Source organism: Pantherophis guttatus, chromosome 8 (genome assembly GCF_059756535.1).
Source record: "Pantherophis guttatus breed Tessera chromosome 8, ASM5975653v1, whole genome shotgun sequence".
NCBI classification, from domain to species: Eukaryota; Metazoa; Chordata; class Lepidosauria; order Squamata; family Colubridae; genus Pantherophis; species Pantherophis guttatus.
The window spans coordinates 1,146,530-1,171,781 of record NC_142070.1 but is presented as its reverse complement, the minus strand read 5'-3'; the positions used below and the strand labels follow the sequence as shown (position 1 = coordinate 1,171,781).

Here is a 25,252-nt window from a genome sequence, read left to right as displayed (position 1 = left end):
ATGCTGCTGAGCCATCATGGAAAAAGTTGGCCATTGTGGTGGTTGCTGGGGGGGGGGGGCAAAGCATGCCAGAATAGAAGACACATAAATGAAAACATACCCTTTGTTTTCTTTCCTTGCTGTGTCCATTTTCAATATATTGCTGTATTTTTTCATTTTGGTACAAAATGCAGTATGACAAAAGGAAAGTAACTCTCGTGAAATATTTTCTTTTTTACAATGCCCGCCAGGTAATTAATAACATGATTGAACGATAGTTCTGTGCTTAGTGTTGCTTGAATATCACTGCTATCACGCCGGAGGTACAGTTAATGCTACGTGTATTGTTAGTGGATATCTACTGAATTCTGTATGTATAATTTTCCAGTAAATGCAAGGAATTGAAGGTTCAATTATATGCATGCTTTTGTATTACAAATTTTTTTCTAATGACATTGTAAATAAAATGTTCTATATATTCAGAAAGAATATAATAAAATCACCAAAGTTGCAACGTTTGAACCTCTTATTCAGTTGAGTTGAATATGAACATTTTTAGGCTGTACACTTCATATTAGCTGGTTTATTTATTATATGTCTCCCATTTTATTACCCAAAGCGACTCTGGGTGGCTGCAATGTGTGATTGGTTTTGGCTTAGCTAGTCATGTGAATTCAACCCCTGTGCTTTATCCCACAAATTTTGTTTCTGTCATGTGTGAACCCAGCTTTAGACTTTTTAAGTACATCGTGCAGAAGTAAAGCGAACAATCGGAAATTGCTAAAAGCAGCCACTTTGCCGAATGAATAATATATATTTTTAAAGGAAACAAAGTTTCCCAACAATATGCTTAAAAGCAGTAAAACCGCTTTAAGAAGTACATTAAACAAATACATGTAATTAACTTTTGTGTGTTTTAACTTTCAGCTTTATGGTGTTCTTGGAAAATGTTGCACCTCTTGTGAATTCTCTGAACCTTGGCATTGTCAGCCCCTTTCTGTTGGGCCTGCCTCCTTTACAGTTGGCTCAGATTAAGACCCAGTTGGCTCTTCATCAGTTGAACTTGGTTGCTTCCAACTATTCTGTAGCCTCCTCTCCTTTGTTAAATGAGGCGTTCCTGAAACTAGCCATGTTTAACCCTAGAGGAAACATGCCGCCAAGGCCGAGGGGACCTAGCATGCCTGATCCAATCCCGCGTGGGCCTTTTCACAGGCCGGGACCTGGACCAGGTGGTCTTCAGAGGCAGCTCCCGCCTAATTCTGATGGAATGCCCCAAAGGTTCATGGGATCAGACATGAGGGCAGGATTTCCAAGGCCAAACATTCAGGTGCCTCCACACAGAATGGACCCAAGACAAGCGGCAGAGAGAATGAATATGGAGCAGCAGCAACAACAACATCAGCAGCAGCAGCAGAAGATGGAAGGATGTGGTTCTCATTGGGACAATCTGTTTCCCCCTGGAAATAATAGCCAGAGTCAGCCCATCCCAGGAAGGATGACAGACTATTCCCCAACTGTGCAAAGCCGGTATACCAACGAGAGCGCCTCAAGTATCTTGGCGAGCTTTGGATTGTCCAACGAAGACCTGGAAGAACTTAGCCGTTATCCAGACGATCAGCTGACCCCCGAAAATATGCCTTTGATTTTAAGGGACATCCGTATGAGGAAAATGGCTCATCAGATGCCAAGTTTGCCTCATCAGAGCAGCGAAAAGGAGAACTTCCGCAGCGAGGATGGCCGCGGCTCCATGATCAAGAGCAAAGTCATTGATTATGGGCACGAGAGCAAATACAGGTACGATGAAGGACCATTGGAGGTGAAGGTCTACGGTTCGGAGGGGCCTCCTAAGGACACCCTGAAAGGGTTCCAGTCCCAGCAGACCCCGCCAGCCGGCATAACCAGCAAACAGATGAATGCCGTGGAGGAATTAATCCGCCAGATGGGGTTCCAAAGAAGCACACCAAGCACCCAGTCTTTTTTCCCCATGGACTCGCCAAACAAGATGTCTGGATTGTGCGCCCCTTCCACAGGAACTGGGGTAGCTCCGGCAGTCCAGCCCATCATGCCGCCTGTGGGGCCGCCCCTACCTCGGCCTGCCATGCCACCTGTTCGGCAAGCTTTGCCTCCCCCGTCTGTAGCTCGGCCCATGATGTCACCTATGAACCAGGCGCCGCCTCCTCCCCCTCCTCCTTTTGCACCTGAAATGCTTGGGGGTATGAACCGGCGTGAGAGGATTCATGAGGAGTCCAGACCGAGCCCTAGTGCTCCCCCTGAACCGGCTCCTGCCCATAAACCTTTCCGGAAAGAGATTGATGGGCCTATAAAGTCTCCATTTGGGGTCGTGAAGGCCTCTTGGCTTCCGGTTTTTTCCAAGATGGATGCCCAGAAAATGAAGAGGCTGCCTACTCCGTCAATGATGAATGATTATTATGCTGCGTCTCCGAGAATATTTCCACATATGTGTTCCCTATGTAATGTAGAATGTAGACATTTGAAGGTGAGTCAAATCCCCCGCCCCAGTCAGATTACATAATTTATACAGAATATATTATCTCTGTGTTGGAGGTCAGTTTATGGATATTTGTACAATATTATGCATTTTATTATTTTTAAAATGTCCGCAAGTTAGGATAAGTATCTGATTCAAATGTCTTTCAATTACTGTCTGTTCCTAAAGAAGAGCAGCAGCGATAGTTAGACATTTAACTAGCTTTGTCCAAACTGTTAGATTGCATACCCACCCACCCCCCGCCAGTCTTATTCATCACACTGCTTCACCCTTTTAAGCCGTACAAGATTTAAATACAAAATAGTACTTCCCAGGCGAATGCTTCTACTTTAAGAGCGTAAACTTGGAGAGGATAGCAGCTGAAATCCAACATATTTTAGATTATCTGGAGTCTGGAGAATGATGACTTAGAGCTAACTTGTTTTAGGAATTTGAAGTTTTACTCCACCAGGTTAAATCCAGAGCATCTTGGTCACACCTGGAATCTGTTCAGATTTGGCGGGTCTTGATTTGTCTATTCTCTGATTTCAGTAATTTTGCATATGCCTCTGAAATGTTCTGGATCAATCTCGGAGACTTTTTAGTACAGCAGTGAGAAACTCATTGATCACAATTTGTACAGAAATGTTATCTTCCTATGTTTGTTTGCTTACTGTGTCATCTGTTAAGCAAATTATTTTCAATGTACCCAATAATCCCCATATGAAAATCTCTGGTAGGTGCTGTGTAGGGTTCCAGAAATCACACGCCATTGAAAAAGAACAAAATAGCCGGAGGATATATAGATGAAGGCAGCCCAAGGGAAGGTTCAGACACACGGACCTCTGTAGCTTAGGAAAATGGCAGTTGTGGGTTAAGGTTTTTAACATTTAGCCACTGATCTTAACACATAATAAAATATCATTCCAGGAGGCCCTGTCTAGTATCTCCATCCAACATAGCTACATTTCCCTCCCCTTAAAGCACTATTAAGGCTCAATGTTTTTCATTCCTTGATAGTTCAAGGGGTGGATAAAACAGGAACTAAAGAGCATCATTGCAGATATTTTTAGAATGTATTTTTGGCACATGACCATAACAAAACAAAATGTAATATTGTCGTTCTTTAGATAAAGTAGGAGAAATCCAAATAGTTCTAGTTTTTCTTTTAAAATTTGTGTTTTCAGCCTCTTAATAATAGCATTAGCACCTAGACTTATATACCGCTTCACAGTGCTTTACAGTCCTTTCTAAGCGGTTTTCAGAGTCAGCATCTTGTCCCCCCAACAATCTGGATCCTCATTTTACTGACCTCGGAATGATGAAAGGATGAGTCAAATAATTGTTAAAATAGATTTGATAGACATAGTCACTAGTTCTTATTTTGTCTTTAATTTGTACATACATGCAGGCATATAAAGTTGAGTATCTTGGCAGCCTAGGATGGACATTTACATCAGTCAGAGTGCCAGATGCATTCTAAAATGTTAAACATTATCAGATATTCAAATCCTAAACTGTAGGATTGAAGTACAATGTATTTTATAGTGTCGGGCTGGGCTCAGATAATCTGAAGTAAATTGACTGGGTTCAGTGGTTTAATAATGTGCTTACATTTGTCAGTGAAGTTCAGGGTTAATGCTCAGTTCTTCCACAAGCATGGATTTTACAAGACGGACCCCATTGCTAATTCGAAAGTACAAAGCTTTCAAAAATTTTGGGAATAAACCAGGTGCAGCTCCGATGTAGGTTTCCTTGGAGCTCATTGAGTTGGGATAGGTCAGCTTTGTGTGTTAAAGTGGCCTGTTATTCTTGTTGGTCTTAAACACAGCTAATGGAGCCCAAGTTCCTTTCTACATGTTTTGTTTAGTCTCTGTGCCAACCAAAATGGCAATATAAATTTACTGGTTTTATTTTGGCTCTCCCACATTCAGGTATAAGCTGCTGCTTATCTTAAGAGGGTGTATGTCTCATTTATTTAAAAGAGGTAGCCCGTGAAGCATGTTTTTGGGGTGTTTTTTTTTCCCCAAAAAATGATGCTCATAATAAACACCATTTGTGTAGGAGATGCCACTTGAAATAGGATGTCCTGTGTGATCCCAGAAAGGAAATGCCATAGTTCTGGGGAAATCAGAAAGGAGGACTTTGTCTGGAGCTTTTTGACACAAACCTAGTGATTTGGATGAATTGATAATAATTGATTATAGTCATGATGGGACATGGAAACTAATGTTTCCTGGAGCTTCACAGATCAAGGTAGGGTGCTCCTACTAGCCCCAAAGACATCAATTTGTTCGAAATGCCACATTTTCCCCACTTTTCCAATCATCCTGTAGTTCTGTTTGAGCCATGAAGCCCCAGGCGTTGCTGCTCCTATCCAAAGGACCAGAATTCATCCTGAGGAAAGCAGTGCCTGTTCTCCCTCTCTTCCTCCCTCCCTCCCTCCCTCCCTCCCCCTGGCAATTGCAGCGTTTCTATTAATACATTGATTTCTTTTGAGCCTGCATAAAATTGCAGGTTATGTATTTGCCAAACCACCAGGGCTCTTTCCTGTGCTGCATGTGGCTGAGCTGTGATCTGCTTGGCAGGCTGAGATCAGCAGGGAATGGGTTTTCCAACATGGGTATCTTTGCCTTCCCACCTTCACAAAAGAAATGAGAGAATTCCTGAATTTTTAGAGTCACGGGCTTGCTTTGATGATAGTTGGTGGAGGGAGGTGAACAAATCTATCCCTTTTATCTTCTTGGAACGAAGGTGGGGTGTAAAGGTATTAATTGGTAATTAATTATCCCAGTCCATAGTTTAATCCTGACTCCTGGCTGCTTGTTCTCTATAGGATTGGCTTCAGCATCAGAATTCTTCCACACACCTTGAAAGCTGCCGCCAGCTACGCCAACAGTAAGAGTTTTTATTTGATTTCTCTACATTGTGGGTCCCCATCTTTTTCAACACGAACGCTTCAATTAATACTTGAATTAAGTAAACCATAATTTATGTAACGAAACTTTTATATCACTGCTCCTGCTCTATTTTTGAATGAAATCCATCGGAACGTTTGCAGCATGATCCCTCTGAAAGGGTTTGTTCCATTCTTTGTGCAGTTGTGTTATGTGATCAATGGGACATTATGACCCCGAGCAAGGAAGATTCCCCTACAGTCCCTGGGATAATTCATGGTCATAGGAAAATGGGAGAAGTCAGAGTAGGATCCTTTTCAAAGTGTAGCCAACACGTAGATCAGTCAGGGGTTCATGGACAGGCCAGATGCTTATGTCAGTAGAAAACTATTGTGAACTGAAATCAAACCTTGCAAAATGCGGATCTGTGGGTTTTGCCTAAATACTGACCTGTAACTGTAGGATCAGTAGGAAGGAATGAGTTCGAATTCTCAACTTAATATTGAAGAGTTGTATAGTTGCAGCTTTCTGAAGCTCAGCACGCATGCAGTGAGAACATTGTAGGAAACACAGCTAGGCAGACAGTGAAAATGGGGACAGTACTCAAACTGGGTTCAAGGTAATACGTTTTAAGGAAAAGAATATAAAAGCTTACAGGATTCTTGTATTAATAGTTTTATTTTTGAAATAGATATCCTGACTGGAATCCAGAATCCCATTCATCAACAAAAAGGTAGCTTACATGATGTTTTCTTGGGATGTGATGGTGTTTCTTTGTTTGTTTGTTTGGAAAATTTATATTGGCCGTCTACTCACTCACAGGCAACTCAAGGCTATTGCTTAATCCCAAAGACATTTTAGTGAATTAACGGCATATTAATGAAAAGAATAATTTAAAAAATCATAGTGGTTGCATGGCAGTTGTAACCAGAAAAGGTTGCCAAAGTGCACCTCCTTTCCCAGCGGTGCTACCGTGCCCCGGCAAAGGCCTCTCTTTGTGCTTCACGCAGAGCCTCTGCCTGCCAAACAGGACCTCCTTTTGCAAAAGAAAGAGCTGGCTAGGAAGTGGCTTTCCTGAGGGCACAGCTGGGGCCTTCCCCCCCCCCCCCATGCCTACCTTGAAAAACGGAAGTCCTGGTTGGCAGGATTAAGACCAGTTGGCTGGGGTGCGAGAGAAGCCTTGGTGGCACACAGGCGCAAAAGAAGGCAACATGAGACAGGCCCCAGGTGGTACAATAGTGGCATGCAGTACAGCGGGCTGGGTGGTGGGTGAGGCTGGATGATGGGGGCAACTGGGGGCAGTGGGTAGGTGGGTGACTAAAAGATGGTAGTAGATGCAGAGGGGGGGAGGGCAGGGCAGGGTGCTGAACTTTGTTCACATAAACAACATGGGCTCTGCCAACAGCCAGAACTTTGAGCTGTTGATCATAAGGCCCTTGATTAGGGAACTGGAGGCTAAAACATACGAACGGTTGCAGGAATTGGGTTTGCCCAGTCTAGAGAAAAGAAGGACTAGGGTGACACGACAGGAGTCTTCCAGTATTTGAGGGGTTGCCACATAGAAGAGGGGCTCAACCTATTCTCCAAAGCATCTGAAGGCAGGATAAGAAGCAACGGATGGAAACTAATCAAGGAGAGAAGCAACCTGGAATTAAGGAGAAACTTCATGACAGTGAGACAATAAAACAGTGGAACAGCTTGCCACCAGAGGTTGTGGGTACTTCATCACTGGGGGTTTTTAGGAAGAGGTTGGACAGCCGTTTGATTGAGATGGTATAGGGTTTCCTGCCTGAGCAGAGGGTTGGACTAGAAGACCTCCAAGGTCCCTCTGTTTTGTTATTCAGCACTGACATAATTTCAAGTGGTCGTTGAACGAATAGGTGTTAAGTGAGGACTCCCTGTATTAGGGTAGTTTCACGTTAAACCAAAACCATCAGGTGATGTATATCATTCTTTGTCCCTAGACGAGAGAGCGACAGAAATGAAAACAACACACCCAGGCGGCGTTCTGCCAGTATTAGCCCCAGGCGGTCGAGACGCTCCAGTTCTGGGCATGCCAGACGTCGAACTCGGTCCCGATCCAGGAGTCCCAGGCACAGGCCGAGCAGGCAAAGAAGTCGAAGTCCACGGCCACTGCCTAATTTCAGACACAGGTCAAGGTCTCCATGGCGACCTTATAATCCCATTTCGTCATTCCAAAGGTCTTCCAGCAGAGAGAGAGGGTCCAGACGATATATCCGCTCTCCAGGTAAGGTGGTGGTTTATAGAGGCTTGCTGGCCTTCAGCCAGCCAAATGTATCCCATTTTAAATTGGACTAAAGGCAGCACTCATCTTAAGAGAAAGTATTTCTCTTGCATGAGAAATGAGAAAATCTCATTTTCATCGCAAACTTTTAGAGCATTTCATTTTTTAAAAAAACCCACTTTACATACTAAAACAGCGTGTCAACTTTCAAAAGGACTGGCTGAGGCATTCCCCCCCCCCTTTCTTAGTTGCCACATAGATGGGGGGGGGAGGATAGGAGGTTTGGAATGCTGTTCTATGATATAGACATAACACAGGCTGGTAGAGCCAAGGTCATCTCAAGAAGAGATGAAGAGCCGGCCAATTACTCAGTTGGGCAATGTGATCTGTGACACTTGGGGGGAGTGAATCATTTACTCTTTTAATTCTACTGAACCAAGGGAAATATTTAAGAGTGGGGTTCACATTTGAATGTGCCGATATGATATACCCAATAAAGAGAATCTTTGAGAAGAGGTCCAGTCTCAGAGTTCTGACTTGGTTGGGATCATGACTTGGAACCATGACAGTAAATGGAAGTAGACACACAAGAAGTTGAAATCCCTCAAAATTTTCTCAACAATTTGGGCATGGGCCAAGGAGGAAACGGAGTTAGCTTTTGCCTTATGCACCTCTTTGTTGTCTTACTGCAATAAGCTGTATGTGGGGCTCTTGTTGCTCTCTTGGGTTTGGTTGCTTCTTGCAGAGGTTTCATGACCCAACCAAGGAACATCATCAGTAGCTTCACCGTTCATCAGTGGCACTCATGACGTTCCCTGGTTGAGTCATGAAACGTCCACAAGAAAACAACCGAGCTGAGAGAGCGCCAAGGGCCTCTCATTTCAATGTGAGTTACAGATACTCTCATCCATTGGTAAACTACATAGAGCTTCTCTTGAAGATCATCTGGAAGCTACATGGGAGTCCACAAAGGCAGGGGGGTGGGTACTCCCCCCTTACTTCATCAGCTGCACTGGCTCCCAGTAGGCTGCTAGGTTGCTCCTCTGTCCTGGTCCTATTAGATCTCTCAGCAGCTTTTGATACCATCGACCATGGTCTCATGCTGCACCGGTTGAGGGGGTTAGGAATAGGGGGCACTGCGTCCTGCGGTGATTCTCCTCCTTCATCTCTGACCGTTCGCAGTTTGTGTTGGCAGGGGGGTAGAGGTCGAGCTCAAGGCGCCTTGTATGTGGGGTGCCGCAAGGGTCGGTCCTCTCGCCCCTTCTGTTCAACATTTATGTGAAGCCGCTGGGTGAGATCATCTGTGGTTTTGGGGTGAAGTGTCATCTGTACGCTGATGACACTCAGCTGTACATCTCCACCCCAGACCACCCCAACGATGCCCTTGATGTGATGTCTCGCTGCCTGGAGGCCGTGCGGGTCTGGATGGGGAGGAACAGGCTCAGACTCAACCCTTCCAAGACCGAGTGGCTGTGGCTTCCGGCGTCCTGATATAGTCAGCTGGTACCATCGCTGACTATTGGGGATGAATCTCTGCCCCCCCCAAAGAGGGCTCGCAATCTGGGTGTCCTCCTGGACGCACGGCTGTCTTTAGAAGAGCATATGACGGCCCTGGCCAGGGGGGCTTTCTATCAGGTTCGCCTGATTCGCCAGTTGCAGCCCTTTCTGGACCGGAATGCCTTGCGCACGGTCACTCACGCCCTTGTCACCTCCTGGCTGGACTACTGAAATGCTCTCTACATGGGGCTCCCCTTGAAGAGCACTCGAAGGCTCCAACTGGTCCAGAATGCGGCCGCGAGGGTAATTATGGGTGCAACTCGTGCCCACATGACACCCCTCCTGCGCGAGCTGCACTGGCTCCCAGTGGTCTTCTGGGTGCGATTTAAGGTGCTGGTCCCCACCTTTAAAGTGCTCCACGGCATAGGACCCGGGTACCGACCGACTTCTGTCACCAATAGCCTCCCACCGGCCAGTCCGCTCCCACAGAGAGGGTCTCCTCAGGGTGCCATCAGCCAAGTTATGTTGGCTGGCGACACCCAGGGGGAGGGCCTTCTCTGTGGGAGCCCCTGCCCTTGGAATGAACTGCCCCCGGAAATGCGTAAGATCTCCGACCTCCGTGTATTTCGCTGTGCCCTCAAGACCCTGCTGTTCCGCCAGGCCGGGCTATCAATGTAATATTTTAAATTGGGGTATTTTAAATTTTCTGGGGTTTTAAATTGAGCCGAATTTATTTAATAATTTTAAGTTTTTAATTGATGTGTTTTTAAATAGGCTGTACACCGCCCTGAGTCCTTCGGGAGAAGGGCAGTTTAGAAATTTATTTATTTATTTATTCATTCATTCATTCATTCTATTTATTTATTTATTTATTTATTTATTTATTTACTTACTTACTTACTTACTTACTTACTTACTTACTTACTTACTTACTTACTTACTAAGCACACTGCTGGTTATGCGCTGGCTGGGGAATTCTGGGAGTTAAAGTCCACGGGTCTTAAAGTTGCCTTGATTGGACAGCCCTGGGCCACGTTATGTGTGGGACTGTCTGTCTCCTTCTACATCCTCCCTTCCCACACATTTTTTCCCAGATTGGGCATGATTTTTCCAGACCCTTCCCAGTGGCTCCTTCTCGAGAGAGTAGGGATTTGCAGGTCCATCCGTCCCCCCCATTTTTAATATAATTTATCTTCATTCCAAAAACATTTTGTTCCCTCATTGTTTTAAGATCATAGTTTATATTATTTCCCTGTTATTTCATTGCCTGTGTTCCTAAAAAATTTGGGGACCCCTTGTTTTGTCTCAAATGAGGTCTCCCAGCCTTTAAAACAAACAAAACAAGGCCGAAGAATCAGTTGAAAAGCCTCATGCTGTCTTTCTTTTCTTCCCCAGATAAGGCCTTGGAAGCGGTGATGAAATGTTTGGGACCTCGCATTGTTGAACACATTCACAAACAAGCCTTCGGCCAGGGCTTTTCAGGAGGGAGAAGAGCATCGCCTGATTTTGAGGATGGGAAGTCCGGAAATCCTAGAATTTCCCCAAAACCGTCCAAGAGAGAAGGACATTCCCGACACAGCTCCTCCGAAAGTAAAACTAAGGTTCCTGAGGCTCCTAGCAAAGAAGAGACCACAGCTGAGGGGAAATCTAAGAAACCGCCTTTGGCCGCGCCAGTGAGTGAAGCGGATGTTTTGGCCAATAAGGTAGGTTATCTGCATTTGTTTACGTTGTTTAGTCTTCGTGGGACAGTCCCGTCCCATTCGTATTAGTGGCACCTTTTAAGCCACACAGTCCTTTCAGCAGTTCCAAGAGGGCTCCACACCCATTTGCACCACTCAGGTGACCCTGAGGACACAGATAAACCTCCAAGTGGCCTCAACGGCTCTCCCAAAGGATTCCAATGACCAGCTGCCTGCAAGGAGTATAAATCCTTCCCTTCCCCACCATCCAGTCAGAGTTGAAGAAGCTTCTTGGATGAGAAGCGAAACGTCCAGTTGCCTCTTGGAAAAAGCACCTTTGGGATAAATATATCCGTATTGTCTGAGGTTCTTTCAGTGGATTTTTAGAAAATATGCTTTGTACATTTTAACCACGGTTGTCCTGCTATTGGTTCTTTTAAGTTGGCTATAACCGCTTAGTTTTTTTTAAAAAATGTGTTTCATGGTATTTGTATACAAGAGATTAAATGTGAGAAATCATGTAAATTTATTAAAAAAAAATTATTTGCAGTTTTGGAGTAAACCCAGGAGTTTGGGGACTATTCTTCAAATATCTGACTTGCCAGAAGATGTTTTTACGGATCAAGACATTAAGAAAGTAGTCCAGCCTTTTGGAAAAGTTAGTGACATCTTAGTTGACCGTTGTAAACATGAGGTAAGCAGCTTCTTACATGTCTAATATATTTAAATTTGCTGAAATGCACTTTTTTTTCCAAAGATACATCAGGGTGGATATGTTTCAATGGTTATATTACCACAGGAAAATTCAAGATTATTTGTATTTGTTGAATGCATACATAGCAAATGTAGGCTGTTCACTTTCAGGGTAAACAGTTTAATACAAAAATACAAAAAAGAGGTAAGAAATAAGCAAAACAATTGAAGATACAAAAGCAAGGACAGTCCTAGCCCTGATGATGTGACCTAGCTGGATAATGAAATGTCTGCAAGAAAACAGCCAAGCTCAGAGAGCATCAAAGTTAGTTAGTTTAGTTTAGTTAGTTTATTTGATTTGTATACCGCCCTACTCCTGAAGGACTCAAGGCGGTGAACAGCCAAGCAATAAAATACATAAATACACAAAATTTAAAAACCAGATAAAATCAAATTAAATCATTTTGGCCCCATAATTGTTACTTTTTTAGTTGTTCTTGTTACAACTTCAATATCTTAGATACTAGTTTTATATGTTCTTGCATTTTTCTTGATAAATAATTCCCATTTTGACTTTAATGTTTGCATACTGCATTTTAATTATTGCTAGTCATTTCTGTTCCTTGAATAGGAAGCTAGCATGTCATTGAAATAAAACATGAGTAGGATCTTAAATAAGAAACTTTCTGTTTTCTTTAGGCTTATCTTGAAATGAACTACAAGGAAGCAGTAATAGCAGCTGTCAAATTCAATGAAACCTCTCCTGTCCTCATTAATGGCAAGCGGGTGAAGATAAGCGTGGCAGAAAAACCCAAAGCGGCTTCTACTCAGGTAAGCAGAGATCTGTTGTGAAAAGGAAAGTTTTGTGGCTTTGTTCAAAATATTTCTACATTGTCTTGAATTGTGCTTTAATAACAAGGCAATTTGGACAGGCCTCCAGATTTCATAGTCCCTCCTGTTGCTGCAATGCAAAACAGTTGTTTAGCTTTGCCTAAAATTAAATCAAACAATCAATTCTGGGAGTTATGATAATCTTCCTCCCAAACCACAAATGTGCTGTCCTCTTTAAGCAGAGGTTGGGACCCACCTATGTCCCTCTGTGACACAGTTGTGAACTCTACCTGATGCTATAGGTCAGTGATGGCTAACCTTTTTGCCATTGCGTGCCAGGAGGGGGGGGGGAGGTTCGGGTGCATACGTGCCCACACTCATAATTCTATGTACCCTGCCCTTCACATGTGTGTGCAAACACCCCCCCCCCCGCTCCTGGCACGCAATGGCCCAGTAGGCCCATTTTTCTTTCTTACCTGGCTCCAGATCCTCTCTATGCATTTGGGAAGGGTGAAAAGAGCCTTTCCCACTCCCTCAGAGGCCTGAAAGGGCCCATTTCCCAACTCCCGGTGGGACAGGAAGTGATTTTTTTGCTGTCCTCAGCCTCAGAGCTTCTCTAGGAATCTCTGGAGGCTGGGGACAGCAAAAAACATCACTTCCTGTCCTGCCGGGAGTTGGGAAACGTGCTGTTTCAGGCCTCCGGAGGGCCTCCAAGGGAGTGGGAAAGGTCATGTCACCTTTTTTTAATGTTGCTGTAACGCCAAATAGTCACTAAATGAACAGTTGTAAGTCGAAGGCAACCTGCACCAAGAATGAATTTAGTGAAATCTTGCTTGGCTGTTCCCTTGTTCCTCCTTCCCTTTTTAGGGTCTTCCGATTTAAAATCATGCAAAAGCTTACATTTGTAGTTCATTTTCCTGCCATGGAATTGCTGATGCTTTTGCTCTGGCACACTGTTCACATCCTGTCTGTATTTACTGCAAGCTTTATGCATTTCCCACTTGAAGGGGTTGGTTCCTTTGGCTGCAATAGAACTCAAACGGGCCATTCGGTAAGCGAGGACATAAAACTGATAGGTGCAAGGTGTCAAATCCGGTGGCTTTTGTTACTCGGAACAAACCAGAACTGGAAAGCCTGCCCGTTTGTGGTTTCCGATACATGATTGGAAAGGGGATCAATAGGTAATCAGAATGCCAGATCCCTCATCAGGATAAACATCCCACAGCAGTGCTGGGTTACTTAGCTTAGCTTTGTACAGGTAGTCGACTTCAAACCCATTCCTTTTGTGATTGTTTGAAATTACAACGGCACTGAAAAAAGGGACTTACGACCTTTTTTCACACTTATGACCATTGCAGCATCTCTGTGGACAACTTGATTAAAATTCAGAAACACTTGGCAACTGACTCATATTTGTGACGGTTGCAGTGTCCCAGGGTCACGTAATCTCCTTTTGCGACCTTCTGACAAGCAAAGTCAGTGAGGAAGCCAGATTCACTTACAACTGTGTTACTAATTTAACAACTGCAGTGATTCACTTAACAAATGTGGCAAGAGAAGTCATAAAATGGGGCAAAACTCACTCAACTGTCTTCCTTAACAGTAGAAATGTTGGGCTCAGTTGTGTTTGTAAGTCAAGGACTATGCGTATAGAGCAGGGATGAGCAGCTATGGCCTCTTTAACAACCTGTGGACTTCAACTCCCAGAATTCCTGAACCAGCATGAACGTCCACAGGTCATCAAGGGGCCATAATTGCCTAGCCCTGGAATAGAGATACTTTGATTGGCTTAGCTGTCAAAAACCCAAGAGTTGCTTTGTGATTTCCTATGGAATGGATGAATAGGTGAGATACTTTTTTGTGTTCTTTTGGCAGAAATCAAGGGGCACCTTCTCAAAATACTACATTATTAAATTCAAAACAAGCAGCTGCATATATATTTTTTTGCAGAGCCTAAACCGTCACTTCCTTTTATTTTCAGAGCAAAGGAAACGAGAAGAAAGTTGCTCAGAATACCAAGGATTCTGCCCCGAATAATAAGTAAGACCATTAGTTACTCTGGACTCCCAGATGCTCCCGGTCGGCTTTTTGACGTGAGCTTCCAGGAGGGTGGATGGAAATGAATTCAACCGTTATTTTCTTCTTTTTAGGAAAGAGCAAATTATATCTGTGGTGAAAAAAGTTACTTCGCTGTCTTCTGCCTGTGAGTTTTTCATTTTTTAAGCTAGTCTCTCTCTGTGTGTGTGTGCCTGCGAAATTAGAGATGGGCGTCTGATGTTTTTTAAACCCAAACCAAGCAATCTGGTGACGAGGGGCTGCTTGGAAATGGGCTGAAACCAAAGGGGGCTGCATAGAGATGGGTAGGAGCTGTTCTTGGGGAGGCCAATCCTGCAGAGTGGTGACATTCAATTAGTGCTAGAGGATAAGACTGGGCAACATTTGCCACTCTGTATTGTGAGGGTGGAGGTTTATTCTCTGAGCTTGTGGGTTGGTCGCCGAATGTCTCGTTACCAGGCTAGGTAACATCTTCAGCGGAGTTTAGGGAAATGTCAGTGTTGGTATTCTTCTTAATAACCTACACCCTCATCCTACACCCGAGCTACAGATATTCACCACTATTGCAAATATGCAGAAGTGCTTGGTTTTGCTGATGTTTGATTATTTGGTGATCGGTCAGAAGGGATTGTCCTGAAGAAAATCATAGATTCATAGGGCTGAAGGGACCTTGGGGGTCTTCTGGTTCATAAGGCAGGAGACCTTATACCACGGGCGTCAAACTCGCGACTCCTGGGCCGGATGCATCACGCGCTGGCCTCACCCCTGCCCGGTTTAGCGAAGGGGACAAAAGTCCTGATACGTCATGTGACGACGCCATGATGACGCGAGTTTGACACCCCTGCCTTATACCCATCCTGGACAAATGGTTGTCTGGTCTCTTCTTGAAAACCTTGAGCAACGGAGCACCCACAACTCCAGGAGGCAACCGGCTTCATTGATTAATTGTTCTCACTGTCAGGAAATCCCTCCTTAGCTCCAGGTTGCATCTCCCTCTGAGCAGCATATTATATTTTTATGTTGGATATTTTAATCTTATCAGACCATGCATCCATCAATAAATGTTCAATGCAAGCTTTTTCAAACTTTATGTCAACTTTAAAATGCATGGACTTCAGTTAAAGTTTATGTCAACTTTAAAATGCATGGACTTCAGTTAAAGTTTTTTAACTGAATCTTAAAAGTTGCCAAGTATATGAAAAACAGTGCTGATTTAATGTCATTGTCCCAAGAATCTTTGTAACCATAACAACCAGTGCTTTATCTTACCGTAGCTAAAACCGATACCAAGAAACCTGGAAAAGTTGTCAAAAGCGGGGAGACCAAGGTAGCCGCAAAAGCCAAGAAAACTACAGATGGCAAGAAACCCAGCCCTGTAAAAGAGAACGATGCGGCTGACCCGGCATCCTTGGAAGAGGGGAAAAATCCTCCCAAGATGAAAAAAACTGCCGACTCCTCCAAATCCCTTGACCCCAAGGCCAAAGAGCCTCTGAAGACCAAGAAGGCCACAGAACCCAAGGACAAAGAAGGGCTGAAGACCAAGAAGGCCGCAGAACCCAAGGACAAAGAAGGGCTGAAGACCAAGAAGGTCGCAGAACCCAAGGACAAAGAAGGGCTGAAGACCAAGAAGGAATGCAAAGCAAAGGAACCTTTGAAGGCCAAGAAGGCCACGGATGCCAAGGCCAAAGAATCTCTGAAGGCCAAGAAGATCGTAGAAAACAAGAAAGCCGGAGAATCCAAGGCCAAGAAGGCTGCGGAGCCCAAGAAAGTGGGGGAGTCAGATGCCAAAGAACCCCTCAAGGCCAAGAAAGTAGCCGAATCCAAGGAGTCTCCCAAGGAGCAGAATGCTGGGGAGCCCAGCCAAGCCGGAGAATCTCAGGACAAGGAAGCCAGCAAACCAGCAGACGCTCCAGGTATCCTTTCCTCAGAAATGCGTAAGATCACCGACCTCCGTGTGTTTCGCTGTGCCTTCAAGACCCTGCTGTTCCACCAGGCCGGGCTATCAATGTAATGATTTTAAATTGGGTGTTTTAAATTTTTGGGGTTTTAAATCTGAGCCGAAATTATTTAATAATTTTAATTATTTTTAATTGATGGTCTGTCTTTGTGCTTTTAATAGGCTGTACACCGCCCTGAATCCTTCGGGAGAAGGGCGGTATAGAAATAAAATTATTTTTTATTTATTTATTTATTTAACTGGGAGCTTCCTTGGGCTGGTCCTCCTAGAGCTTCAGAGCTGCTCCCTCTGTCCCCCTCAGCAGGGGGTGTTGTCATTCTAGGCCCCTGCAAGGGTGGCCGGGGCTTCAGCAACATTCCCTATGAGACACACAGACGTTCCCACCCACTTTTTTGGGGGGGCGGGGAGCGCATCTTATAGTGCGAAAAATGTGGTAAATTTAAAAAATCTGATTTTTTTAAAAAAATCATTCATATTTATTCACCCTGAGCAAATAAGAATGAGTTCCCGCTTCCCCAAAGGAACCTGGATTCTTGATAGTGCTCTCTCTCTCTTCGACCAGTAAGAATTGTTTAATTTTTAAAAAAACATTTCTTTTTAAAAAATTACAGATAAGTCAGAAGCTGTTGAGAGTCCTGAAGCAGTTGAATCTTCCGGCAAGGTAACCTCCTCTCCTCCTTCTTCAAAGTCCCACCAAAGCTGGGAGACCCGGCATTCCTTCCTTGCAGCCAACCCATTCTCCTCTCCAGACTCGGGGGGGGGGGACGGGGATGGGGGGACACCTTTACAGCTGTTTGCAGCAGTCACCTGACCATGATTGATGACCTTTTTTTTTTTTTGCTGGTTTACTTCTGGTTTCCAGCCTGTAAAACTCTACTGAGCACATGATCATGGTGTTTGTTTAATGATTTCAAAATTGGCTGCGGTCACATAGTGACCCACTCAACGACCACAGTGATTTACAACCATAATTCCAGGCTCAACTCAGGTCGTAAGCTGAGGACTACCTGTGTCTTAAACTAATCTGAGCCTCCCTTTCTCATTTCCAGCTGGCTTGTCGTCCCAGCTCTTCTCACATTGAAGCATCCCCATATTTTATCCCAGTATGGTGGCCATCCGTAGGAGATAACTGGGTCCCAACCTCCCCTTCCCCAAAGAGGAGACACAGGAATGTCTTCCAGGGGGTAGTAAGTAGAAAGAAGCAGAACCCCCACTGGAGAAAACGTTGAATGTCCTAGGAGACCTTGAGCGGGCCTAGCTTGCTGGCACAAAATGCATCATTTATAACTTAACTCTACAATTATGCCATTTAAAGTAATTTTCAAACTATTCGTGTACAGGTAGTCCTCGTCTTAACGATCACAATTGAGCCCAAAATTTCTGTTGCTAAATGAAACATTTGTTAAGTGAGCTTTACCCCATGTTATGATCTTTCTTGCCATAGTTGTTAAATGAATCACTGCAGTGGTTAAGTTAGTAACCCGGTTCTTAAGTGAATCTGGCTTTCCCATTGACTTTCCTTGTCAAAAGTTGATTCTTTGATCCCAGAGGACCCTGCAACTGTCATAAATTTGAACCTGTTCCCAAGCGTCTGGATTTTGATTCTGTGACCATGGGGATGCTGCAGTGGTCATATGTGTGAAAAATAGTCATTAGTCACTTTTTTCAGTTCCATTGTAACTGAATGGTCACTAAACAAACTGTTGTAAGTTCCTCATTGAAAACTTTATAATACTCCGTTTTAAGTTCTTTTTTAAATGTTGCCTCATTCCAGAAGAGAAAGTGTTGCATAGGATTATTTTTCTGAGTTTCTGATTCAGTTTTTGAGGTTGGGTTCCTGGGGCGAGAAAGGCTGGAGTGGGGAGAGGATTTATTCTACCTGCCTCATGCCAGGTTTTCCCTTTTCCAGGAGAGAGAAGCCTCAACAGCCTCCCTGCTGGGCCAAAAGGGCAGGAGAAGGAAGGCTGGCCTTTAAAAAAAAAAAAATTATCAAATTTATTGGTCTCCCATCTCGTGCTTAAGGCAACTCTGAGCAGCTTTGCAGCACCCAGAGAAGATTCCAGGGGACAGACCGGGGGGGGGGGTGTTCCTTGTGGGCCCTGAAGGTGGGAAGGAGCCAGGAGAATTATTTAGCTCTCCCTGATTCTGATTTGCCGTTTCTGTTTTTCCAGGATCCAGAAGAGATGTGTGTCGTGATGATTTCCAGTTTCCCCGAGACCGGGCTCAGTCTGGAGGAGATCCGGAACCTAACCAAGCCCTTTGGGAAAGTTAAAGATATTTTAATTGTGTCTTCACATAAGAAGGTACTGAACAATCTGTAAAAGGTGTTAGAAGAGGAAAAATAATATATTTGTTCATTCATTCGTTCTTTATTAATTAATGATTGAAAATGATTCATTTTTCCTCCCAGGGCCAACATTTGGAACAAGGAAGTCATTTGGTTTCAGGTCACTGATAAAAGTTTTTTTTTTTTTTTAAAGGCATACGTAGAAATAAGTCGCAAATCTGCAGATTCCATGGTGAAATTTTATACCTGCTTCCCAATGTGGGTGGAGAGGAACCAGCTCTGCATTTCTCTGGTCCCTGAGCTGAAGGATCTAAATGAGGTCAGTAAAAATTTTTTTATTAAATTTATTTGCCGGCCGTCTTGCCACAAGGCGACTGTTCTTAAATGGTTGTTGAAGAATAAACTAAACAAAAAGTGGCTAAGGATTCATATCATTAGAATACTGCGTTGGGGAAGGCAGAACTAGAATGTTCTTTGTTATCAAACTCCCTCATTGCTCCTAAATATCTAGTTAGGTTTAGTGAATTGCAACAACTGAAGAGGACAGAATTGTTTGGAGGCTCCTAACTATCCAGTAAGGCTTCTGGGCTTCTTTCAACAGTTGTACTTTGTGGTACTCTTGGGGAGTAGCATATGTCCCAGGAAAATGGGAAAGTGAGTGAGAGGGAAAGGTATGGAAAAAGGTATCTAAGAAAATTTATATGGCCAACCAACTCACTCAGTGACTTCGGGCTGCTTACAGGAAAGCCCAATAGAAGGTCAATGAAAGAAATAGTCCCCCATGCCCCTCTGAGGAAGGCGGGGCTAGATGAATCAAAAGCTGGAATTAAAATTGCCAGGAGAAATATCAACAACCTCAGATATGCAGATGATACCACTCTAATGGCAGAAAGTGAAGAGGAACTAAAGAGCCTCTTGATGCGGGTGAAGAAGGAGAGTGCAAAAGTTGGCTTGAAACTCAACATTAAGAAAGCTAAGATCATGGCATCCGGCCCTCTCAATTCCTGTCAAATAGATGGGGAAGAAATGGAGGTAGTGACAGATTTTATTTTCCTGGGCTCCAAGATCACCGCAGATGGGGACTGCAGCCAAGAAATTAAAAGACGTTTGCTCCTGGGGAGGAAAGCCATGGCAAATCTAGACAGCATACTAAAAAGCAGAGACATCACCCTGCCAACAAAAGTGCGTATAGTCAGGGCTATGGTGTTCCCAGTTGCAATGGATGGCTGTGAAAGTTGGGCCATAAGGAAGGCTGAGTGCCAAAGAATGGAGGCCTTTGAACTCTGGTGCTGGAGAAGACTCCCGCGAGTCCCTTGGACTGCAAGGCGATCCAACCGGTCAGTCCTAGAGGAGATCAACCCCAACTGCTCCTTAGAAGGCCAGATCCTGAAGATGAAACTGAAAAACTTTGGCCACCTAATGAGAAGGAAGGACTCCCTGGAGAAGAGCCTCATGCTGGGAACAATGGAGGGCAAAAGAAGAAGGGGACGGCAGAGAACGAGGTGGCTGGATGGCGTCACTGAAGCAGTCGGTGTGAGCTTAAATGGACTCCAGAGGATGGTAGAGGACAGGAAGGCCTGGAGGAATGCTGTCCATGAGGTCGCAATGGGTCGGACACGACTTTGCAACTAACAACAATGCCCCTCTGATGTCAACATTTAAATGAGCCACTTGTTGGGCTCTGTATCAGCCTGGAGTCCCCAAGCCCTTTGGCAGAACCACATCTTTAGGGTCTTAGGAAAGGGTATCAAAGTAGGAGCCAATTTTACCTCTGCAGGGATGATGTTCTACAGGGAGGGAGCCACCACGGAGAAGGCCCTTCTTCTTGGTCTCAGCAGATGGACCTCCTTAAGAGAGAGGATTCGTAACATCTCTTGCCTCCCCACTCCGGTGGGTAATGTGGATGGATGTCACTGGGAAAAGAGGGTCCTTCAAAGAACCTAGTCCCAGGTCAAGTAGGGCTTTGAAGGTGACAGCCAGCACCCTGAATTGAATCTGGAAGACAAATTAAGGAGATTGCCAGCAGAAGATGGGTGATCAAAGGAGAGTTTGTAAATTGATAAATGCTGTCTTTTAATTACCTAAATTTTCTTGGTCCTTTCTTTTTAGGAAGTTATATTTACTGCGATGATTAAAGATGCAAATCCAAGCGTAAGTAACAAGAATTGTTCCTTAATATGTTGTTGTTATTCAGTCTGGGCCCTTGGGGTAGAGAAAGGGGTTACAAAAATAGCAAAACAGATTATTATTACTCTTTTTTGGACTGTGAACTAGTCCATCTCCTTTGGAGAGTGCATGTGTCTGGAAAGTATTGATTAAAAATGTAATTGTCCAAGAATGCTGCATATTGAGGATATAGGTAGTAGGAAATCTAGCATACCAATTTATGGTGGACAGTGTAATGTAGAGCGTCTTCTGTCTTGGTGCGACTTCAAAAATAATTTTATGATGATAGTCAATAACGTCTTTAATCACGGAAAAAAGAGTTGAGAGAAGCAGCAGCTTCCCATTGAGCCAAGTGCTACAAGGGAGGTGCGAAATAGGGTCAGGCTGTTGATTATATACCGAGGAAGGAGTCTTTGAAAGGATCAGTTGAGTCGCATTAAGGACCCTCTGCCCGTTTCGTGTACTCACCTTTCTCTTCCACCAGGTGAACACAGAGACGCTGTACACCCAGTTTGTGCATCTGGGCAACCTGCCAGATGAGGGCTACTCTGAGCTTGAGATCCTTTGCGTCGGCCTTCGTTTTGGACGAGTGGATCATTACATGGTGATAACTAACAAGAACAAGGTGACCTTTCCTTTCTACAAAGAAGAGCCCAAGAGCTGTAGGAGAAAGGATGGCAGAACCTGGGGGAGGTGGAGCGAAGAGGGGAATCGGCCTAGAATCCCTGGGTAGCCATAAACAGACTTAAGCCCAGTCCCCCCTCCAACTCCATTGATCCGTATCGGACTCCAAGCAGGCGCCAACCACGAGTTGAGAAGATTTCCTGTGTGCGGGGGCCTTTAGCAATAAATAGGCACTGGCCGGCTCTTTTCCGCCTGGCAATAGCAGAGCTCGCCCTTACAGAAGAGCCTGGCTTGATAACGATCACAATTGAGCCCACAATTTCCATTGCTAAGCAAGACAAGTTGTTAAGTGAGTTTTGCCCCATTTTATGACCTTGCCACAGTTGCTAAGTGAATTGCTGCAGTTGTGAAGTTAGTCACATGGTTGTTAAGTGAATCTGGCTTTCCCATGGACTTTGCTTTTCAAAAGGGGATCTCATGACCTCAGGACCCTATAACCCTCATAAATACAAGCATCCACGTTTTGATCACGTGACCAAGAGGAGGCTGCAACTGTCATAAGTGTGAAAAAGGAGTAATAAGCCACTTTTTTTCAGTGCTGTTACGACATCAAACAGTCACTAAATCAGGGCTGTCAAACTCCCGGCCCACGGGCCGGATGCATCCTGCACTGGCCACTAAATTGGCCAATTTAGTGAAAGGGAAAAAAGTTCCAAAACGTCAAGTGATGCCACCGTGACAACGTGAGTTTGACACCCCTGCACTAAATGAATGGTTGTAAGTCGAGGACTAAAGGTATAGTCTATCTTTGCCTTCAAGGAACACTCCTCGTCAGGTTGTGGGGGGTGTATTTAAAAACTTTTTTTAAGAGTTGGAAAAACTGCGCTGGTCTTTAAAGAGCCACATCAGACCCACGCAAAGCCTTCCTTTCAAGGGGCTGATGGGAAGGCAGTTGCCCCCTTCAAGGTTCCCTTGGGAGAAATGCAGCCTTTGCTACAAGTTCAGGTCCTTCCGTGTTGATTTTCTGCCCCTTTGAATTTTGAAGGCCATTTTCCAGCTGAACAGTGCCGAGTCCGCGGCGTCCATGTGTCGCTTCTTAAAAAGGTATCCTTACAGTTTGGGAGAAGTGGAGCTGACTGTCTCGCGCTCGCCCAGAATAGAGCCTACAGCTGTAAGTCATCTTCGTTGATTTAGCCTCTTTGTCTTGAATTAGTTTGCAGCCCTACATATTCAGGATGGCTCTGAATGCAGAGAATGCTTGTAATTTTTAATGTCGTGTTGTTATACAGGTATTAGGGGGTTTGTTTTGTTGCTACATGAAGGATGATTGAGGAATAGCTGGCTGGGCAGGGTGATCTGTCCCCGTCCACACACACACACAAACACAGCCAGCCGAGGGTTAAGGAAGCACTTGGAACACACCCAGGTCTTTATCTCCAACTTGGCAGCGATATACACACCGTCTGCCAAGTGCTTTTATTTCCACAGAAAACAGAAAGATAATATACTCAGCGTACAAGAGTCCAACAGAATTAATATTCCTCAGCAGTTTCGGACGAGGCTTTAGTGACTATCCAAGGTTTATTTTTGTTCGTCACAGGGATCACTGGCCACCATCCTCTATTATATAGTCTCTGGGGTGTGGTCCAGTGACTCAGTTCTAATCCCTAGCACGCCTCCTGAGCTGCTGCAATCGTTTATCACGCCTTCGGAGGCGTGCGTCCAGGAATGATGTCTCTCCTTCACTCTCATCCGAGACACCTGTCTCCCTGCTAATCTCCTCTCCCTTGGCCGGCACCTGAGACAGTGCCAGAGGGGAGGGGCCTGGAGAGGGAGGCCTGGCTGACTCCTCTTCCTCATGCTCAGCGCTTTCTTCCTCCGATGGGATAGGCTCAGAGGGCGGGGCCACAACACAGGGTTGCAAATGAGGGTAGAATGGAATGTAGCTTTCAGAATTTATAACCATGATTTGTTAACCAATGTCCAATGATTTTCCAGCTTTTTCCATTTAGGCAGTCACATCGTTATACTGTTTCTTGCATATCAAAAAGCTGAACTTTTTTTTTAATAGGCTGATGCTGTAAGAAAAGAAGTGAAAAAGGAAGAAGCGGGGCAAGAGAGGTATTTTTTCATTGATATCCAAAGTGTGTGCGTGTATTTGTGTGCGTGTGTGACGGGGGGTGGGGTGGGGTGGTATGGGATGGGAAAGATTTAAATTATGATTGACTAAAACAAACCAAATTCTCATTTTTTCCTTTTTGTGCTAAGCCCTGAATTCTGGCTTTTAAGAACCAATCCATGCCACTTCCCTCATTCCTTTGCCTCATTCTGGACCTGGCATGAAACGACTGCAGTTGAAAGAATAAATGGGGTTTTCAATGCATGCATGTAGTTCTGTTCGTCTCAGTTGTCTTTTGTTCCTGGGACACAGGTGAGCCCTGAGAAGTGACTCCACCACCTGTCGTCATGGGTATCCAATTGACATTTTTGAATGCCGGTGCTTTTTAAATCCTGGTGCCTTGTCATGCCTTCTATTAACGTGATTCGTTTTTCTAAGTTGGTTGACTTGGGACCTGGGATATGTGACTTTATCAAGCCGTTTGAGTGCAGCCCAGGAGGTCACAACCTGGGCTGCAACTGCTAAATTACGTTCAGAGGTTGAAACACTACAAACACAAAGTTCAGATAGTTGTATTGGGACTTAATTTATATATTTATCAGTAGACCAGTAAGGGGACAAAGATATTTTAATGCGCAATAAAGGACATTTTCCTTTCAAGATGTCTTTTGTAACCCCAAACCCATCTCTTCCTAGCTTACTCCAGATACATAAATATAACTTGCCTATCTCTATATATTGTAGATACACATTTAAAATAAATGTACTTCAGGCAACCAGAACCTTTGAAACGATATCTGTGGTGTTTGCTAACTATATGATGATGTAGACTTGGAGCAGGTTTTGTGTATTTTATTTTACTACAACTAATAAAATACTGTTTTTAGAGTACTTACTTCTACACATCCAGCCTCTTGAGTTGTTGATGGTCTCTGCACGTGGCCTATGGAGAGCACTGGCATATGGGCACTGGTCTCCCTGTAAAAGTCTTGGTATTTTCCATCAGAAAATGTTTGAATTTCTGGGTTAAACCAGGGGCAGCTACACTCCAGGGTGACTCTTCATAAACAGCTCCATGTTTTACTGTCTCTTTCTGCCTGTTCTGTCAAAGGGAGGGAACAGTACGGCTGTTACTTTCTAAACTGGTTTTTTAGGCATTTCAATTTAAAATGGAAGAACCTCCATGTTAACATAAAAAGCAAGGGTCTCCAACCTTGGCAACTTGAAGACTTGTGGACTTCAACTCCCAGAATACCCCAGGCAGCCTTGCCAAGTTGCCAAGGTTGGACACCCTGTTGAAAATGGTGCTGCTTATACGGATAGAAATGAAAGTAAGAAAATCTTCGAAGCTATGGAAACAGAAAGAAAGCTTAATTTTTCTTTTGCCTTGTTCTTATCGATAGTATTTTGGGAAACCCTGAAGAAACCTATTTATGGCTTTGCAGTTGATCAGGCATGTTTGATGAAACCTCCAGCATTTGCCAGCAGTTACGATGGGTGACACAAACGTGATGAGCAGGTCTTCTTCTCGATGAGGGGACCTGGCAGCTGTCCTGAATATTTTTTTCTGTCCCATCTCTCTTCCCCCTCCCCTCCCCAAAGAAAGCAGAACAAAATGACCGAACACTAACTGAATTTCGAGCTGGGAACAAGAGCTCCATCACTGGAGACTTTTAAGAAGAGACTGGACAGTCACTTGTCTGAAATGGTATAGGGTCTCCTACTTGAGAGGGGG

General features: G+C 44.3%; 1 protein-coding gene across 7 annotated transcripts in view; it reads left to right on the top strand.

The window, feature by feature from the left end:
- ZNF638 (zinc finger protein 638) overlaps positions 1 to 25,252 on the top strand; it is a 42,273-nt gene that overhangs the window by 3,973 nt on the left and 13,048 nt on the right. For 2 of the 7 annotated variants that reach the window (XM_087874417.1, XM_087874414.1), the window contains exons 2-19: positions 907 to 2,476; positions 5,304 to 5,365; positions 6,056 to 6,097; positions 7,329 to 7,612; positions 10,502 to 10,809; positions 11,336 to 11,479; positions 12,178 to 12,309; positions 14,291 to 14,349; positions 14,460 to 14,512; positions 15,639 to 15,910; positions 15,995 to 16,277; positions 16,933 to 16,982; positions 18,493 to 18,624; positions 18,802 to 18,927; positions 20,718 to 20,759; positions 21,259 to 21,399; positions 22,444 to 22,569; positions 23,470 to 23,519. In XM_087874417.1, the coding sequence (XP_087730543.1) occupies positions 911 to 2,476; positions 5,304 to 5,365; positions 6,056 to 6,097; positions 7,329 to 7,612; positions 10,502 to 10,809; positions 11,336 to 11,479; positions 12,178 to 12,309; positions 14,291 to 14,349; positions 14,460 to 14,512; positions 15,639 to 15,910; positions 15,995 to 16,277; positions 16,933 to 16,982; positions 18,493 to 18,624; positions 18,802 to 18,927; positions 20,718 to 20,759; positions 21,259 to 21,399; positions 22,444 to 22,569; positions 23,470 to 23,519 (3,872 nt within the window). In that variant the 5' untranslated portion in view covers positions 907 to 910. Of the gene's footprint in view, positions 1 to 906; positions 2,477 to 5,303; positions 5,366 to 6,055; positions 6,098 to 7,328; positions 7,613 to 10,501; positions 10,810 to 11,335; positions 11,480 to 12,177; positions 12,310 to 14,290; positions 14,350 to 14,459; positions 14,513 to 15,638; positions 16,278 to 16,932; positions 16,983 to 18,492; positions 18,625 to 18,801; positions 18,928 to 20,717; positions 20,760 to 21,258; positions 21,400 to 22,443; positions 22,570 to 23,469; positions 23,520 to 25,252 lie in introns of all 7 variants that reach the window. The other 5 variants (XM_087874415.1, XM_087874413.1, XM_060682323.2 and 2 more) reach the window with 3 other exon arrangements.